General features: G+C 41.1%; 1 protein-coding gene across 1 annotated transcript in view; it reads left to right on the top strand.

Annotated features, from left to right (window-relative positions):
• Positions 1-21,097, top strand: part of CPNE8 (copine 8) — a 357,582-nt gene that overhangs the window by 259,939 nt on the left and 76,546 nt on the right. The window contains exon 10 of the mRNA XM_088480178.1: positions 5,988-6,029. Coding sequence (XP_088336304.1) covers positions 5,988-6,029 — 42 coding nt within the window. The remainder of the gene's footprint in view (positions 1-5,987; positions 6,030-21,097) is intronic.

Below are 21,097 nucleotides of genomic sequence, written 5' to 3'. Positions count from 1 at the left end.
CTATACTGTAATGTCAAACAACTCATTCACATGGAGAAAATACACACTTATTTGTCTTTCCAGTTTTTGTATCTATGAACTTTGTCTTTGACACCACAACTTTTTTGCATGAGTATGACAACATATCTTGCTATTGAGGAGTTTCAAATATGAGTCCGCACCGGTAAAGCAAAATTATTAAATTCATACATGAGGATTAATTAAAAAAAAAAAAAAAAAAAACTTGATGGTCTATCTCACATGATGGATGACTCTGTGATGGTGGTGCTCCCAAAGTATTTGTGTTGTACACATAAATATCTGTTGCAAGGGGCAACAAAGACAAAAATATATCTTTTTGGGGCACTCTTGTAACTAATATTGTTATAAATGATAATATAGTAGTATAAAACTTAGCCATTAATTGATTACCCTCTGAAAAAGAATGATATTGTATATACTCAAACTATAACTCACAGATATAAAATCTAAATATGCATCTTAGATGATAATGAATTTCTCTTGAAATCATGCGATAAAATTCTAAACATATAGAAGTGAGCGAAACTATCTTATACACCCCCTGGTAAATCTCATTTAAGGTCAACGACCTCCAGGAATATACACCAATCTCAATTGCTCAACTTATTTATTGACAATTCTAAATAAAGACAAAGTTCTTGCATATATAATATCCAACCAGTAAAATTGTTTGGACACCAGGGTTTGGTATAAGCAGCCTGTTAAAGAAGTATCCGAGGTGCAAACTCTCAAAATGCTATATGGCATAGGGAAAGGTAGATTTCTCCAAAGCAATGTTGCTATAGTAATCTAAATTGTGTATAGCAACTGATTTTGCCATCTACTCATCTCTTATTGTTTGTGAGAGATTTGCATACTTCTTATACCAAATTTGGAGCCATGGAATTACATATACATAATGATACAGTGTTTCTCAGAGGACCTGATAGCTATGCAAGCATAATAGGACCTATGTGCCCGTGAAATTAGACGATAAGGGCTAGGTATCAATTAACCCATATATTCTTTATTTGGTACCAAAATGAACTATGACAATTAAGCCCTTTCACTAAAAGTGCATTCACAGGTATCTTTTATACACAATGTTTCCCATAGAGGGTCCTGAAAACCCCACTTTACATATGTAATCACGTACTGTATAAGTACATGCAAAACATACACTGGGGCTCACACAAAAAAAACATAAATATTGAGCTGACAGGGGGAGAATAATTCCTTTGAACACATTTATGCATCAAAAATAAGTTGAGTAATTGAGATTGGTGTATATTCCTGGAGGTCGGTGACCTTAATTGAGATTTTCCAGGGGGTGCATAAGATAGTTTTGCCCACTTCTATATATTTAGAATTTTATTGCATGATTTCAAGTGAAATTCATTGTTATCTATGATTTACAGTATATTTAGATTTTATATCTGTGAGTTATAGTTTGAGTGTATACAATATATCTCTTTTTTTAGATGTTAATCAATTAATGGCTAAGTTTTATACTACCATATTATCATTTAGAACAATATTAGTTACAAGAGTGCCCCAAAAAGATATCTTATTGTCTTTGTTATCCTTGCAATATATATTTACCTGCTATTGAGAAACCTGCTCATTCTATTATTGTCAGTCTCTGCCTTCCTGATTACCTCTATCCTCTTCTAACCTTGTGTCACAGGTAGTACTACCTGCTAACATAGCCACACAGACAGGTCACTGCCTTCCACAAGCACGTCCTTTACAATTCTTATGGTGTGTACACACGTAGTGATTTTAAAGAACAATTTGAATGACAACGATATCGTTACCGTTATCGTTCAAATCGCTCATTTAAAAGGACCCTACCAACTTACCATCGACCAACGATGCGCGGCCACGTTTGGACGATAGCGATATCGTCCATCGGCCGTGCATGCCGGTCAACTTGCTCAATATCGAGCAAGCACTATGGGGACCCGCGATCGTTGATCGCGTTGTGCTATAGTCGCCGGTAAGTATGTGATGTGCTGGGTGATCGATATCAATCATCCAGCACACAAGGGAGGGTGCATGACGATCAGCCAGCGATATCGTATCGCTGGCTGATCGCTACCTGTGTATGCAATATTATGATCAAATTAGATATCAAACATGAAAGACATGTAATAGCAGGAATTAAACAACTTTGTGACATTAAAGTTGACTCATGGGGGTAAATTTACTAAAGTGAGAGTTTTTAGAAGTGATATTGCCCATAGCAACCAGATTCTAGCGATTATCTTCTAGAAGGTGCTAGTTAACTGTTAAGTAGAATTTGATTGGTTGCTATGGGCAACATCACTTTTAAAACTCACTTTAGTAAATTTACCCCATGGTCTCCTTCCAATGTGTGGTGGTATAAGCCTTATGGATCTTTATAAAAACAAATTCCTCGGAGTACTTACTTTGAATCATTATCATCGTTTGTGTAAGATATACATCACTCAACAACGCGGGACTGTCAGAATGGCAAATCATCCACAGAAAGAAACAAATACCTACAAGTTTATTTAAGGAGGGGCAGATGTGAAACAAAGGGTTCATGGATTTTTTTGTGAGTGTATACTGTCCAGAGAAGTAGAATTATGTACGTGCATTGTCTCAGATCCTTGTTCTATTGTATCAGCCATCTCCTTATAAACCATTGAATTTGTCTTGTAGTTCTTTTGTTTGAAAAAAATGTTAAACAATGCGCTCAATTGCCCTGCTACTGCCCTGTGCAGTATACTATGGTTTTACCATGGGATAATGTTCCCATATTGTATGGGTATTAGCAATTACAGAGGCATTCCAAGCCCATATAAATGACCGTAGACCGTCCTAGGTGACCTATATTGTCTGTAATAGTATAGGGCATTCATTATTTCTTTTAATGTACAAGTGTTGATTGAACTAATTGCTTATATAGATGTTTATACACTGATCAAGTTATACTTATTTTGGATTTAACATTACAGCAATTGCTCAGATGCTGTAAGCCTGCATACCTTTTGCCAAGTATGCAAATTTGAATGTATTCTACACACTTGGGGCCTGATTCAGAATTAGGAGTAAATAAAAGTAGCAAAAAGGAGCAATTTTCTTATGTAGCAAAAATGTGCAAATGTATTCATTTTTGTATGCGAAAAACAATGTTTTTACACTGAAATGTAGAATTAATCTAGGACACACCTACTCCCAGCTATAAATCTCTCTGCACATTTTAAATCTTTCCCACCTGCAGTGAAATATTACCCATGTGCTACTTTTATTTTTTTTTTACTCCCAGCTTTGAATGAGGCTCTTAGTTGCACCAAAAGTGCCCTATTTTTTTGTTTCAGTCTTTCTAGATAGCAGTCATAAAGAGTTAGGGATAAATTTACTAAGTATCGAGTTTGGCGAAAATGTATTCTCGGGTGTATTTGGCCATTTTTTAAAACTTGCAATTTACTAAAGGCAATAACGGTTGTGAAATCATGAATCTATCTGCAAAACACGGGTGAAAACATAAATAGAAATAAATGCACCATCGGCCAAACTCGCAAGTACTTTCCATAGACAGGAATACAACACGTGAATTTACCAAGAATCGGTATTGTAATCACGGGTGTAAAATAAGCAAACTCAGGGCCTGATTCAGACCCGCTCGCAAGCGGGTCGATGTTGGCCCAGTGCGTATGTGCGCGACGGAGGCGGCTCCATCGTGCGCATGCGCGAGACCCGGATAGCGGCGGGCAAGCCGTCGCTCCTGGTCTCGCTACAAAGGGGGCATGCTGTCGATGTTGAGTGACAGCATGCCCCCTTTGGTGGGCGGGCTGGTGGCGTGGCTGCCCAGACGGAGGCGTTCCCATGGTAACACCTACCGTCTAGGGCCGGCCCCACTGACATCACAAGTGATGTCAGTGGGTGGACTTCTTGCTCTGTAAGAGCAAGAAGTCCACTGGAACTTGTGGCAATGAGACCCTACCACAAGGGTCTTGTCGCAAGTCCGATGGTCGCGATGGTCTTGACCATCGCGACCATCATCCTGGCTGCTCGCACTAGCTGTGGGTGGTCAAATAAAAATACAATAGGCGGGCACTGATTCAGAGTGAGTGCTCTGAAAGAGCGTCCGGTTCTGAATCAGGCCCTGAGTCCAAAATAGAAGTTTTAATTAGGCCCCTTCCCGAGCAGCATATTTAGCAGAATCATGCACAGATCAGTGTGATCTTTGCAAGTTGCTGCCTGTAATTAAGGAAAAAAAAGGTTAAAGTGAAAATAAAATGATGTGGGGTCCCCCCACTAAAGTATAACCAATCCCTGGCTCTGTGAGCTGGTCCTGGTTGAAAAAATACAGAAGACAAAATGTGTAGGGGCCCCCTTGTATTTAATGAACCAGAACCAGGCTCTACTATCCATAGTGTATTGCTGCAGCCAGGGTACACTATTGATGGGGTCCCCCTGCTAAAGCATTCTCACCCCACACTAGCCAGCCCAGGCCAGAGATCCCTGTGGAGGTGGGTGACCCCCCCATAAAGGGGTCCCTCCTCTCCAGGGTACCCCAGGGCTACACTACTACATTACACTCACACTATACTAACCTTGTGATAAATATTAAAACTACTGTAGCAACAATTTATCATTTAGCTTTTGATTTGTCATTGATTATTATGTGTTGTTATGATTTTTAATGAATAATTGTTCATCAATACTGACTCCATTCTTCTGAATATATAGCTCTGTATCTCTGTATATCCCTAGTTTATTTTTTAATAGGTGTATTCTATATATATATATATATATATATATATATCGAGTTTGCACGTTGAGTTCGGATTTTTCCCTCCAAAAAAACGGAACTCAGAAAGAGGCTAAACGTCATCTTACATGGACGAACATCATCATTCCTGGACAAAAGTCCAGGAATGATGATGTTCGTCCATGTAAGATGACGTTTAGCCTCTTTCTGAGTTCCGTTTTTTTGGAGGGAAAAATCCGAACTCAACGTGCAACCTCGACCCTATCCGAGCCTGCACATCCCTTATATATATATATATATATTATTGAGCTGCTCTTATTCTCCAGGTGTATAGTGAGAGTTGTGACAATTAGTCAAGCGCACCTTTTCCAATTTTTACTTTTTCTTTAGATTGCTTTTTTCCATGCGCTAATGAAGGAATTTGCAAAAAGTATTAGAGGGTATTCATATACATTCGAAGCGAAAATAGCCAACGAAGGTTAGGAGTATGCATCTTGAACTTTTGGAACTCAACCAATAAGTTTCTAGAAGATAGAGGGATAAAATGGGGGGATAAATGTATTTGCCCTGGACATTAATTTATAATCCCAATGAGAGAGTTCTCCCCCAAACCCCCTTTCTCGTCTCGCACGTGGGAAAATGCAGGACAGTTGGGAGGTATGAATAAGTGATTCAAATCAAATGTAGTGTAGGACAAGTGGGCATATATATATTTATTATTCTGGCACATTGCAGGTAATCTCTGGAGGTTAGAAGCAAATTAATTTGAGAGACCAAGCATATAAAAATGTTGTACATATATAATGCTGGGGAAATCCAACCTCTTTAAATATATAACACTGTTAAAACAAGATGATTGTTTGAAGTGGCCATTCTGTGTGTACCTGAGGGGCAATATGTTAACTGGGGAGACTTCTATCCAACAGCACCAATAAATGTGATGCTAAGTATTATTAACCACCTTGTGCTGTGCCCATGCTTGATATTTTTTTGTTGGGTTAGTTCATTAAATTAACATTATTACTGCTTATTTAATATTTATTCATCTTGTAATCTTGAATAGTAAAATTATACAATGGATCTGTCACATTTTATGTCATATATTGAACAAACCAAATTAAACATTTTGATATTACATAACTAATCAATCATTTTCAGTATTGTTGATTACATATATTCTGGGCTCTTATGTTGATTGTACATGTTTTGCACATTATGTAACATATTTATTTCCTGTTAACAGAACAATTAAAGTGGAAGTCTATGACTGGGATAGAGATGGAAGGTATAGTGACATCTTGTTTCTTTGTTAAACTTTACATGTTTTAGCATTAAGCATACAGTATTATAATTTGTAAATGTGTGACGAGAACGATAAAATCTGAGTGTTCAATACATATCTACACCCAGGGCTCATTTACAGTTAGACGTATTTCTGTTTTTTAGGGGCCTATACATCATCACTTAATTTCTACAAAAGCAAGTGAAAATAACCTTTTTCATCTGCAATTGTAGAAATTAAGTTATCGGGCCATTCATTAAGATGGTAAAGCAGGAGATATCACAAATACAGTATCTCCTGCTTATCTTTCTCACGCGGAATGGCCAGCTTTCCCCATATACTAGTATGGGGACAGAATTCATCAAGCTCCGAAAATGCAATATTTTCGGAGCTTAATTGCGGGAGCATTTGCTATCTTCAGATGGCGAGTGCTCCCGCTACCCGCTCCTTCGATATGGGAAGGAGTCTCTGGTTGCAAAGAGGTATCCTTTTGGATCCCTCCACCCTTGTCCGGCTCCTTCCACTGGACGTCGGGGCTCTTGTGAGCTTGAGGTCACGCATGCACACTAGTGTCAGTGTGACTCCGACAGGAGCAGTGAAGCCGCTCGCAGGGGACAGCTGATTTTTGGATCAACTGTCTCCGCACAGGACCAATAATGAATTGCTCCGGCGTCAACGTGAGTCAATATTAATTATCTCACAGTAAGGTTTCACGACTACATTATTTTTGCACTACTTTACTATAGTTCAGATAGCACTTTCAGTTGCACAAAATTAGAACAAATATTTGTGTAAAAGTAGCATAATAGCAAAAAAATGTATCATAACAGGGGTAATGTAGCACCATATTACTGAAAAAGTAGCAAGGAGCGTGAAGACCATTCAACAGTGCTGTTTATACAGAAGACTGACAATGCAGCTAAATATGGAAAGCTCATGCCGTTCAGTATATATAATACAGTGATCTATGACAAACAACAACGTACAGTACAGTTTGAGTCTCCCATATACAAATATTACGAAATACGGAATATTCCAAAATACAGAATATTTTTAGCATGACTGAGATAGTGAAACCTTTGCTTTCTGATGGTACAATGTACACAAACTTTGTTTAAGGCAAAAATTATTAAAAATATTGTATAAAATTACCTATAGGCTGTGTGTATAAGGTGTATATGAAATATAAATGAATTTCATGTATGTAACCAAACTTTGTTTGAGCCACAAAATTATTGAAACTACTGTATAAAATGACCTTAAAGCTGTGTGTATAAGGTGTATATGAATCATAAATGCATTCTGTGTTAGATTTGGGCCCTATTCCTAAGACATTTCAATATGGTATACAAATATTCCAAAATACGGAATAGTCCGATATCCAAAATACCCTCGGTCCCAAGCATTTTGAATATGGGAGACCCGACCTGTATTGGCAACATGATTTTCCACTTTTAGCTGAACTGTCAGTCTTTCTGTATGGAATCGGTATGATTCCCGGCAGCGGAAGCCCGACAGTGCTGGAAATCCCGATCGTAGATAGGTAAGTACTAACTAACCTAACCTAACCCCCTAACCCTCCTTAGGGGTGCCTCACCCTAACCCCCCCCAGTGCCTAATCCTGATCCCCCCTCTAAGTGCCTAACCCTAACCCCCCCTTCCCCGCTGCCTAAACCTAAGTCCCCCAGGGGGGTGCCTAACGCTAACCCTCCCTCCCCCTAACCCTCCCGGGGGGATGCCTAACCCTAAGTCCCCTCCAGGTGCCCTAAACCTAATCCCCCCCCCCCCCCCCGTGGCTGTCCGCTCGCGGCACCTGGAATCCCTTCGATCGTCTCCCGGCGTCAGTGAAATGTCAGGCGTCTACATCTAGACGCCCGGCATTTCATCCCTGGCTGGGATATGACAGTTGGGAAGCCGGCTGCCGGTATTAAGGCAGCCGGCTTCCCTATTGTATACCTTCTGTATAGACAGCAATGTCAATTAGTCTTCACATTTTTTGCTACCTTTTTGCTAATATGATGCTACTTTTCCCCTAATATTAAACTTTTTTTTGGTAATATTATGCTACTTTTAGTCAAATATTTTATTTGTGTAAATTTTGCACAATTGATAGTGCTATTTTCTTGCATATTTTTATATAGACAAACAAGCATGTTTTGAGAGAATTTGCACATTACGAACAGCCTATGGCTTGGTGCACCGCTGTATCCAATACTGTGGCCTGAGACTTAGGGGTCTTTTGCATGATTTTAGCAAACCTTAGTAAGATCACATCTGTATGTGTTTTAGCACTTGCATGTGCATCAAAACTCTGTACACATTTTTATGTAACATTTACTTGTATCTCCTTATAAGGTGGGAAGGGGTGTACAAGAATTGTGTACACAACAGCATATTATTCTGGTCATTATCTATCTTTATGGTGCCACAAGGGTTTAGCCGTGCTGTACATACAATGGAACATAAAGTCAAATTACATAATGCAGTCAATCAAACAGGGCAGTAATGAACATGTTTACTACTTTTACATAATTACATCCCACAAATAACATAATTTTGTGGAGACCACAAAAAAAGAGAGGGCCCTGCTCGTAAAAACATACACTCTAGAGCAGTGAATTTCAGGCTTTTTGCAACACGCAGTACATCGAACAAGATGTTAAAATTGCCAAGGCACACCATTAGTCCCCCATGGGAAAAAAACACACACATACATAAGCCACCACAGGAATAAAAGACACATACATTGGCCACCACATAATAAAAGAAACATGCATTGGCCTCCACATAATAAAACAAACATTGTTCACCACATAAAAAACAAACATACATTGTCCACCATATAAAAAATAACAATCACATTGCTCACCAATGAAAAAACAAAAAGATTGGCTGGCCCTTCAGAAAAAGCAAACAATCACATTGCTCCCCGCTTTAAAAAAAATCACATTGTATTTTTATTTTTTTCTGTGGGAGCCAATCATTGGCTCCTACCTGCCAGTAGCTGAGACTGTTGTCCCTGTCCTGGTCCTCATCAGCTGGGGTTGCTGCTGTCACACTCAGCTCGGTAGGTACTGTGGGCAGCGTGCGGGCATGCTGACCAGCGGGTGCGCAAACACGGCATGTGTAACCTATGATGTCACGCTGCCACGTCTCCATGGGTCTCGGCCCGGGCGTGTCTAAACATCCCAGAAGAGCCCAGTGCTACCCGGGCCCACAGTACAAATGAAGGCAGCTCTGACTCAAATGTGCACGGCACACTTTACAACCGATCGTGCTGCGGCACAGCTGTTGAAAAACACTGTTCTAGAAGTTCACATAATTGCGACGTAAATATACCTTTTAGGAGGTGTACCACTTGTGGGTGCTGGAGAACTTGTGCAACGTTACACAATGATAATGACGACCAGCGTCTTGCATTTCTTATCTCTTGAGTATATGACACTTCATTACAATATTATATTGTGTACATATACATTAGGTTAATGTGACTTTTGTATTTACTACTAACACTGTCAAACCTCTATACTTTCTCTATGCTATTATGTTGCCTAAGTATACATGCTTGTCCCCCCGATTTACATCTGGCACAAATGCTAATGTTTTTCAGGGGGGATGCATTTTGAGATGTGTCCAACTTGACATATGCATGAAAATGTTTTTTAAAATGCATATGTACCCTGCATACATTACAAACAGTTCCACATGTAGATGAGCCCCACTGCATTGGGATTCACACTGTCCCTAGATCATGGTCCGTGCTTTCAGGTGATATTGTATAGCCTACTCAGACAAAACATGTGCAAAGTAATGCGTTATGCACTGGAAAATATTCCTGAACACAAAAGTTTTTTAATTTTTTTTATTTTCTGACTTGATATTCTTTTGCTGTACAAAAGGACAAATATTCTGACTTGATATACTTTTGCAAAATTCCTTATCATTCATAGACATAATTATATGTAGTAATGTTTACTCATTCTGTATACTAACTTCAAATCTGTAAACCTCTTAATAATAATAATAATAATATTATTATTATTAATAACTATATTATTAGATTCATGTGTGACTCAACTAAAATTGTTTGCAGGATTTTCTATAACTTCTCTGAAGATGGTTCACTTTACACTATACAATCTATTATATTTTGCCAAAAATGCTCAAATCTTTGTATGTAACTCGAAGCCAAGTTATTGTCTCAACTTGCTCCAATGCATTGCTACTTTTTTGATGATTATCTACAAGCTGTTTACAGCATACCTCCAAACCATCTGCTTTTATCAGGAAGATCCCAAATATAGGGGACCATCCCACCACCCCATGATCGAGATATTCATCCTGATTTGTGGGGGCAGTGTTGGGAGGTATTCCAGTACTGCACAGGACAGAGGATAGTGCTTCCACAGAGTGTAGGGGTATAGGGCTGAGGGTCTTTTTCTAGTAAACTCTGATCTGGGGCGTGGCAATGACACCCGTAACATGATTAGGTACAATAGATTAAAGGTGCATCTTATTTCTAAAATATATTTAGAGATACCCATTTCTTAATTAATTTTTTTTTAAATAGTGTACCATAAAATCATTTAACCACTTGCCTGGCATGGTTGCACACTAGGCTATGCGTTATTTCACAGGTTCTCAAACTCGGTCCTCAGGACCCCAAACAGTGCATGTTTTCCAGGTCTCCTCACAGAATCGCAAGTTAAATAATTATCTCCACCTGTAGATCTTTTAAAATGTATCAGTGAGTAATGAATACACCTGTGCACCTGCTGGGTGACCTGGAAAACGTGACCTATGTGGGGTCCTGAGGACTGAGTTTGAGAACCACTGCGTTATCTGATTTGGTCGCAATCAGATAAACAGTGTGGGCGGCTGCAGGGAGAGAATCTTCCTGCAGCTGCTGCTCTCAGAGGTACCTTCCTGTACCTCTGCTTACCTGGTGTACCTGGTGCCTGAAGCAACTGTGAAAAGGGAAGTTGCGATGTTCCGATGGTGGTGATCCAGTGTTTGAAAGACCAATTTATTTATAGATATTAAAAAAAAAAAAAGAAAAAAATGTTTTTTTAATTAAATCATTTTGGATAAGTTGAAATACATGTTTTTCACCTAATTCACTAAAAAAAAAATGACCATTAATGAGCGTTTTTTAGAAAAAAAAATTGTCAGTTAAGTATTAAACAATGTTTGACTTTGTTCTGTTTTTCTTAGGACTGTAAAAGGCCTGATTTATATTTATTTTCTCTTGACGGCAATCTCAGGCCTCAAATTGTTAGGAGAGCTTATGGTAAATGCCCGTTCATAGGTGTACAGTACTGTAGGTCAAAGCTGGACCAGTATATAAACATGACATACTGTAGAAGTGGTAAAGATGACAGAATGAATATGACTGTGCAGTAGTAACCTGTATTACTAATGCTGGCCATACACGCTACAATTACCGGGGCGATCCACCCGATATCCGCGGATCGCCCTGATAATTGTAGCATGTGTGCGGGCGACCGAGGGTTAAACATCGCTCGGTCAGGCATGCCGGATTGTCCAGCATGCCCGTCCGGTGCGATTTATATGAGTTAAAATGTCGGCTGCATCGGGCAGTGTATGCCCAGCCGCGGCCGACAGACAGACACTTCCTGTGTTCCTTCCCATGGAAGGAACAGGGAAATGTCTCCTCTCCCAGGGGTGGAGCGCAGATGCTGGTGCTAATACACTATGAGATATCTCACAGTGTATGCCGCGGACATCTGTGGGCTGGCAGGCTGCCAGATAAAATGTCTGTCGGTCTGACAGGCATTTTATCTGGATGTGTATGCCCAGCTTTATACATTTGCTCATATAGACAGTATCAATGAGTCTGTAGTCCCTTGTCATGAATGTGAAAGAGAAAAACTAATAAGTTTCTCTGGGTTACTCCACATTTTATATATTTACAAGAGACAAGGAAGCATTTACCGCTGACTAGACAAATTGCAAGCTTCAATGGTTATTTTGCTTCAGGGACCCAGGATATCGGGAAGGGATCAGCTGGAAGATGGCCATAGACAGAAAAGGAGGCAACATTTCCAAGACTGCCTCGCTACTATGATGTACCCGCTTGGGAGTTTTTAACAAATTCTTCCAAAATGCCACTACCCCTGAACTGTCATACATTACAGCGTAGCAAATGTTTGTGGCTCATGCGCAACCACTGAACCTACATCTATACAAACCTTTTACTGATTTACTGTAGATATGGTGGTCAGGATGCTGGGTGATGTGCAGCTGGTCCTGGATGACAAGTCAGTCAACTCTTTAATGGAGAGAGATGATAGAGCTTGCATATGCAAAACAGAAACAGCAGGGAAGGGACTGGGGCCACCTACCTATTCACCAGATTGGGTATTTGTCATAACTGGGCAAAGTGCCTCAGACACCCATGATCACCTATGGAATGTTCACACTCTCAGGTATTAGCTATATATGGCAGCCGTCAGATAGACCGTGTGCTTCTCAGTCGGCTCGTGGAAGCTGTCTTAGCATTCACATACATCAGACAGACCTGGTCTATAGTGGGAATGCACATGAAAAGCAATACTCAACAGGGCCTGATTGCTGGAAGGACTAGTTACTGGATGACAAAGGTTATTACTTCTTTGCTACTAATGTGAGCCTAAGGCTACTGATACATCCATGAGAGGACGTTTGTGTGTGTGTGCGTATATATATATATATATATATATATATATATATAAATGACATCACACTCAGATTGGACCAAACACTGTGCTTCTTTACTGAAGAACAGCATATAGCAATGAGGTAACATTATAGACAGAGTTCATACATAACACAAGTTCAAATGTATGTTTTGCCAGTCTAAAACAAATAGTGCTATAAACATCACACTCTTCCTGTGAAAAATTAACATATCATAATTACAAAACGTTAATGTTATCTACTGTATAATCCCAAATCTAGCCTTTATGGAATCTCGCATGCTCTGTCTGGTTAATGTTATAAAAAGCCTTGGGTTTCTGGGAGAGGCTCCAGGGGCTTCTTGTTAGGTTTAGAACATTGAACTACTCTTGATGTTTTTGCTTGTGCAGGAGAGTCTAATGGTTTATCTGGGTCATTTAACTCTGGAGGTTTATTTGAAGGAGTCACAGGTAAGGTAATTTCCTTCATACTAAGATGGTTATAAGTTATGTTGGACTCAATTGGAGGTCATCTTGCCATTTCATGTGTTGGGCAACAGCAAAATCTTGTTGATAGACCTGACAGTACTATTTATCCTGTACCTCATTCTTCACATCCACAGTCCCACTGACACCTCAAGTTCCTGTGTAGAAACAACAAGGCAGGTGGTTGCCCAGTAGTGTAATCATGTTGTGGTAGACAAACCGTTATCAGCCTTGTGTTGGAGTGGGACCAGTTTTTTACTAATTACTATGATAGCTTTCTTAAAGGTCGGTATGAATCTCTCGGCCAGGCCATTAGTGACTTGATGGTAAGGAGCCGAAGTATGTTTCATTTCCTTTCATGAACCTCTGGAATTCAGCTGACAAAAAATATACAGTTCAAGAACGGACCTGCAAAGTCAATGTGCATGTTGTGGCATTGGCAGAATGTCCAGTCCCACCAGTGTAAAGGTGCCACTGGAGGAGCATTTTGCACCTTCATGCAGCCTGGACACACCTTTATGAAACTGTAATTTACACAATAAATGCCTGGCCACCAAACACAGTTTATCAGCAAATTCTTCATTTTAACCTTTTCAAAGAGGCTTCATGCAATTTATGCTAAATTTTGCTTTGGGTGGTATCACCACCATATTCCCACACATTAAGGTTCTCTGGCATATTGACAATCAGCCTCTCCTGCCAGAAGATCAGTGATGATTAGTAGTTCCAAGCCTAAGCCAGTGAGTCAAAAACTTTGATCAAAACCAGAGTGTTCCTTGTTTCCTTGACAATTAGCTTATTGGTCACTGGCAGCAAATCAATGAGCAAGTTGAGATAAACCACTAAGGGGCCATTCTTATTTTCTTTCTCAGATTGTGACATGAGAGAATGTGATAGACCATCAGCATTTCCGTGTTTGGTTACCCTGAATATCATACTGGTGGGCACTTAAGAGCAAGGGCCATCATTGCAAGCTGAGCAGCTGTCATGGCCGGTACTTCCTTTCCAGGATTGAAAATGGAGACTAGCGATTGGTAGTCAGTCACCAGGGTGAATTTGTGTCTCTCAAAGAATTGATGGAATTTCTTACATTTGCACACCAAACTTAGGGCCTCATGATCAATCTGTACATAATATTTCTCTGAAGCTGTTAAAGACCTAAGAAACAAGAGTTAGGGCCTAATTCCCAATGTGTTGCAAGGGCCTAATACCAAACTAGTGGTGGTAGTTCAGGGTTTAATGCCCTAAATAAATAGTGCACTGCCCTTCACAGCAATTGATAAGGAAGTTAGAGCCTTAAGGCAAAATCAGTGGAGGTCAGTCGGGCCTAACAGTGTACAAGTTGGGCTTTAACTTATCAGCTGACCATGGTGGACACAACAGAGGTACCTTGGGGGAGATATTTTGTGTACCCCCTATGCTGGCCTTAACTGCTGGGATCAAAGTAACTCCACTCTGATCCACAGCTTAACTCTCAGCGGGCCTTCATCCAATGGCCTCTCGTTGGTCTTGACTTCCGGCATCTTCACCTGGTAAGCAATTTGAAGATTAAGGGTAAGCTCTTCTGTCAATCTTGATGCACCAAGGCTTCCACCTTCTTTCATTACCGTGGCAATTTCAGGCTTTCTTGTGGAGGTGGCGCCTCTTTTCACCAATAGATGAACTAATGACATCCAATTTGCAGTGGCTTGTCAGCTGCACCAAATTGCAAATGGCGCAGGGTCAATGGCTGAGCTTAGATCTGTAAAACGGTGTATACAGTACCAACCAGCAATGGAGAAGATGGCTGCTTTCCGCAGATGGTCCCCTCTCCTCTTTAGTGACATTGGGTACTATCCTCCCCTGGGCTTCCCTCCTCTGTGTCTTCTTCCGTGCTGTTCTCTTCTATAGTGTGGGGCTCCACTACATGCCACACCGGGTGCAACTCCTCAGTTCCAGCTGGTATGCTCTCTGGGGGTCATTCAGACCCACTCGCGAGCAGCAGTACGCTCGCAAGTGGGTTGATGTTCCCCACTGTGCATGCGCACGACGGAGGGAGCTCCGTCGTGCGCATGCACGAGACCCGGCGAGCGACGGGCTTCCCATCATTCCGGGTCTCGCACCAAAGGGGACGTGCTGTCGATGTTGATTGACAGCACGCCCCCTTTGGTGGGCGTGCCGGGGGCGTGCCTGCCAGACGGAGGCGTTCCCATGGGAATGCCTACCGTCTGAAGCCGGCCCCACTGACATCACTAGTGGTGTCAGTGGGAGTGATTTTGGCTCTGATAGAGCCAAAATCACTCCAGGGCTTGTGGCTGGGAAACCCGACCGCAGGGTTTCCCTTGCAAGTCCGATGGTCGCGATGGTCAAGACCATCGCGACCATCTTTCTGGACGCTCGTATATGCTGTGGGTGGTGACCGACAGCTATACGAGCGTCCAGGAGGACGCTCCATTTTAATGGAGGAGGGCCCTGATTCAGAGCGAGCGCTCTGGTCAGAGCGTCCGGCTCTGAATCAGGCCCTCTGTCCCTTACTGAGTATAGATACAGCGACATCGCGCACTTCTACAAGAGCATGGAAAAACACTGGATGATACTGTATGTACAAATGCAGTTTTGGACTGGGGCATTAAGGGCCCAACAGGAAAATGCAGTTGTAGGGCCCATGCTTAAGGGGTGTGGTCACCCACCAGTGGTGTAGTTTCTATAGAAACAAACCAAGCACCCATGTTCATCAGCTGTCTTGCTCCACCAAGCAACTGACAAACTACTATAGTAAAAATTTATAATTTGAGTGCACAGTCTGGAACCTGATCCCTAGAGGAGGTAGTAGACCCTCAGGCCGCGAGACCCACTGGGGATTTCCTCTGTGGGCTAGTCTGACCCTGTACAAATGAGAGTACTTAACTGTGAGAGTTGCCCTATACTGTTGTTGCATTATATAAGCTTCCAGATGCCACTCTTCTTATGTCACAACTCCCTTGCTTACCCCTCAAGCTCGTTCTTAAGTCAAACCATACAATTGCATATTTATTTACTTATTTAGGAGTCAGAATTATTCCCATTCTGGCAAGACCTAGGGACTGTAAAGGTTAAAAAAGTGCTCTTCTTGCTTTTGCTGCTTCTTACCTTTAAGTTGTATTGTGAAAAACCTCTACTTCTGGGACTTCCCATTTATAAAACCTGTAAGATCATAGGTCCAGGACAGGGGCACTGGCAGCACTTTTGTTTATTTGAGGGAAGGCAACATGAACAGGTGCAATGAGAGCTTCTCTAGAGTGGGTGGGACACAGGACCACAGGTAAGTTATATTAAGTATTGTTGTTTGTTTTAACTTATTGCATAGTTGTTAACTTTGTGAGGCTCTCATCTGGGAGGTCATGGAGATGGAGTGCCCAGGATCAACTGCGCGGGGCAGGGCACTTTGGCTGACATCATTATGCAGCAGGAGGTGGGCCACAATGATGCAATTCACAGCAATTCATGTCATTATGACCATGCTCCCACCCACTTCAATGTACAAATGTTTGTGTGATTTTTGTATCCAATTAGATTAACTATTGTAATGCACTGACTAATATTTGTATGTGCTTATGCACCCTCATGTTATAATAACCTATGACAAGTTTAGCAGTCAGTATGGGTGCTTTGGTTGCTTAAACACATGCCTTATTTTTTGTTTTGAAATCTTATAATGTATCCGATATGATTTGTATAATTTAATTATGTTTGGCTCGTGACCTTTGTTTTTCCCCTGATTCAGAGATGGACGCTAATGCGATCGCAGCTGCATTTTTTTATGCAATGCAGCTGCGAAAATATGCTAATGTTTGCAATGATCACCTGAGCATAAGGACGCCCACTGCTGCCTTCTTACCTGTGTGCAACAAAGCATACCTGCGTAAATATCAGTACCATCGATGCACATCGGTGGCCATCTTGCCCTTGCGGCAGGTTAGACCAGCCGCAGACTCAGGAGCTCTCCTCTCACGCAGAGGGCTCTCATGCTGGGTATGCACTCGCAGTGTCTAATTTATGCACGCCCATGTCACCACGTATAAAAGGACATGCATGCCTGCATTTTTATGACCACACCCCTGTCACCACCCCCAAACCCTGACCACCGTCAGTTACTGTGCAATGTATTCCGATGTGCATCCGTAATCACAATGCGAATGCAGCGCAAACGCAGTTTGGCTTATACGCATGCGCAATGAGAAAAAAATTGCTCAATCTTTATACGTAATTGCCATTGCGTTTATCTCTGAATCAGGCCCTATATTATTAGACTGTATCTGAAATGACTACAGTATATTGTAATGCTATAATAATCAGGAGGGAAGTCTGCTGTCTGTCAATAGAGGATTACATGCTATCAATTTTAAGAAATTGGAAACTGCAATAGGTCTGTAATCAGCATAGCTAGAAAAATAAGCAGAGCTTCTTCGAATCACGAAGAAACATGGTCTTCACCACTAAATACCTGTTCCCAGAAGGGTTGTGGTCTTGTGGATGTAATACACATTTCTGAGAAATCACACACAACTGCATTTTTTGTCTGCAAATTGGAATCTGTTTTCACAGATCAACTGTCAACAGTCTGTATGTTTGAATAAACAAAATAGGAATTCCATACAAGCTAAGGACGTCAGGTCTGATTCAGCAGTGTATGTATGTGCAATGCTGAAAGCAGATTCCCGATTATCTGGAATCTGCACGTGAACACGACCCATTCTGCGAATGTGCAGAACGGGTCCTGCGTGATCGCACGCAGATTCTTCTATCAGGCAGAGGAATTTAAGGGGCGGCGGTGGCCGGTGTTCCCAGCAATGGTGGCTCGTCGGACTCCTTTTTCGAGAGTGTCAAGGCCTGGAACTGCGTCTATGGACGCAGTTTCCTGGCCTCGCAAGCCAGCCAGCCTGAGTAAGCCTTAGCTTACTCAGCTGGCCAGTGATCCCAGCCTGCAACCTTGGTTGCAGTGCTGTGATCGCAAATGCAGCAGGGGGTATCATACATCTTCCTGCTGCATTTGCATATCAGCAAGGACGGAATTACAAAGCTGCCTCCGTGCAGCTTTGTAATTCCACCCGAAGGTGAATCACCCTCATCATTTAGAGTTACATAAAGTACACGTGACTTGTGTTATGCAGAGATGTGCCTTGGTGTAAAACTGGAACAGATACACTGCACAGAGTCCATATTTAATGTTCCACATAGTCTTCACTTGCAGCACCTTGCATTTGGAGAGGACGCTTTGGGTTGTTAATGGACAAGTACAGTAATAGCGTGCAGACACAACTTAAGCATGCCCCTTTGAGATGTATCTAATGTTGGGTTACAAAAGGAACTTGAAGTACAGTAAATTTTGCACTCAGATAAAACAGATGCTAGTTTGGGCATTGCTGATTGATGCATCTTTGCTTTGGAAGAATCCATACGCATGATTTAAGGTTGCACACATGTTTTAAAGGGATGGGTACGGGATACCGGCGTTTGGGATCTCAGCGGTCAGAATCCTGGCCCTGGCATCTTAACACTTTGACGGTCAATATGCTAACCCTCCCCCTCTTCTAACCCTCCCTTCCCATTGCCTAACCCTAACCCTCCCCCATAGTGCCTAAATCTAACCTTCCCGCATCCTAAACCTAACCCTCCCCCTGGTGCCTAACCATAATGCTACCCCCCCTAACCCCGCTACTTACCTTCAAGATTCCGGTGTTCGGGATACTTACGCCGGGATTCTGAGAGGTGTCGGGATTGCGGCGCCGGCGTTCTGACCGACGGAATACCGCATCCCATATTAAGATGTGTGTAGCACAAAATACAGAAATGGAAAACTGTACTGTAAGTTAGGCCTACAGTGATCAACTCCATGTGGAGAATAATGCAGCTCACTTACAATATGAGCAATTGTCCCTGACCCTTGCAGCCATTTACTTCCCAACCTTTAGGAGATAACAGTTCTACATAGCATACTTAATTTTTTCCTTTTCTGTACAAAAAAATATTAATTTATCAGCAGGCATGACAAATGTCAATTTAAAAACACCATTTGTGGGTTTGTCAGCATTTATAGTCAAGGCTGCAGATTTATCTTAGTGAACAGTGAAGCCTATACATCTAGTACAGCAACATAAATAAATGTGTACAAGATAGATGAACAGCTGTTACCTCTGCAGAATTGGCATCTTTAGTTAAATTGCTGATCAGGAGTCAAGTTGTGTTGTAGATTGCTGTTGGCACCTTTTGCACAATATCTGTATGCTTCAAGTATCCAAACCTGTTAACTTAAACATCTGCATCACTTGTTCTGATTGGCTGGAACTGTTCCAAGTTTCGTATTATAGTTGTTTCATGCTTCAGTCGTTCAGTATAGTTCATTTTCACAAGATTGCATTCATTATTTATGCAGAAATATTCAGAACTTCCACAAGATTTGGTTATATGAACTGCTTGTGATGTAATGTACAAAACTGAATGGGGTGACATTACTAAACTCATGCAGCTTTCATACCTTTTATAAATGTAAATTCTACTTCAACAGGATATCTGATTAAAATCAGAATATAAAAACTAAGCCAACCACACTCCTTTTTGCTGGATATTATGTACGATATGCAAGATGTGTATTTCTAAGTATAACATATGCAAAAGAAGGATACTCATGAATCCTAAGCAGTGGAAATAAACATATTTATTATAGGGCCACTACTAAACCATTAAAGTTGAAACTTACAGATATGAACTATGAAAATGAAGACAACATGCACTCTTCTAACATTCTCAGAACAGTGTCCTCCTAATGCGGTCTAATAGAGGCGTAAAATCTTAGAATGCAGTCATTATAGCTATTATTATGTGACTATCCCTTATGCTACAAAGGAAGTGATCAACCAATCAACACAGTGAATTTTCTCCAATGTAAAACTGGGTACACACTATAAGATTTTGCCCAACGATGTTAATGACTAGACTGGTTCAGTCCAAACAAAATGATCCTGAAAACGGCCAATATACTCCGTACACACTACCCAATAATTGTTTAGTTCCTAACAATCTTTTTAGATTCCAAATCATCTAGACTCCGTAGGGGCATACTAACTAAATAGGCAGAGATTGGGCCAAGGTCCGTACACACTGCTCTTTTTGAAAGATGCCAAAATGACATGAATGGAGCGACATAGCATGTGTAGCACTCGCTATATCGGGAGCCAATCCGACTAGTTTTTGACCAGCTGTAGGGCCCTGGTGCCGTGTGCACACTACATTGATATCGGCCCTATCTGTCTGACATAGCAATGACGAGCCGAGAATCGCATTGTGTGTATCCAGCTTAAGCCTGACTAGCTGGCAGTCACTCATCCCCCTAACATGGCATCTGCTGAGAACAAGGTGGACTTATTTAGTTAGTACAAACTAAAATAAATATTACCAAGTTTTGTTTGTCTCCCAGTACAACTTGATTTTTACACCTTTGCTGTGGTGTCTTGAAATTCTGCACTGGCCAGAGAAATAGAAGTCAGAGTACAGAAAGAAAACCACGCAAAGCATTAACCATGATTAAAAATAAAATTGTACCATATTACTTCCATAAACATGCACAACATACACTTTAATAATCCCATACATGGCAAAATACAAGCAAAGTGCAATCAATTTCCCTCCCACCCTAAAACACACTCCTAATTACTCCTTATAATCCATCCCTGCTTACTGTGAATTTGGCAGGCTTTGCATGGGATGTCCATGGTGACAGCGTATTAATTTTTTATTGTTGCCACATTTAAATGACAAATAATCACATTTATGCAACAGAGTAAGATTAACTGCTTCCAGCTATTCTAATTGTTATTTAGCCATGGATCTCCACATGATTTTTATATTGCATGCATCATCTGAAGTATTATGTATGCACTCCACCTCAAAAAA

The sequence above is a fragment of the Taudactylus pleione genome, unplaced genomic scaffold (assembly GCF_031769625.1).
Source record: "Taudactylus pleione unplaced genomic scaffold, aTauple2 ptg000251l, whole genome shotgun sequence".
In the NCBI taxonomy this organism is placed as follows: domain Eukaryota; kingdom Metazoa; phylum Chordata; class Amphibia; order Anura; family Myobatrachidae; genus Taudactylus; species Taudactylus pleione.
Note: the sequence above shows the minus strand (reverse complement) of the source record. Positions and strands in the feature narration are given on the sequence as shown.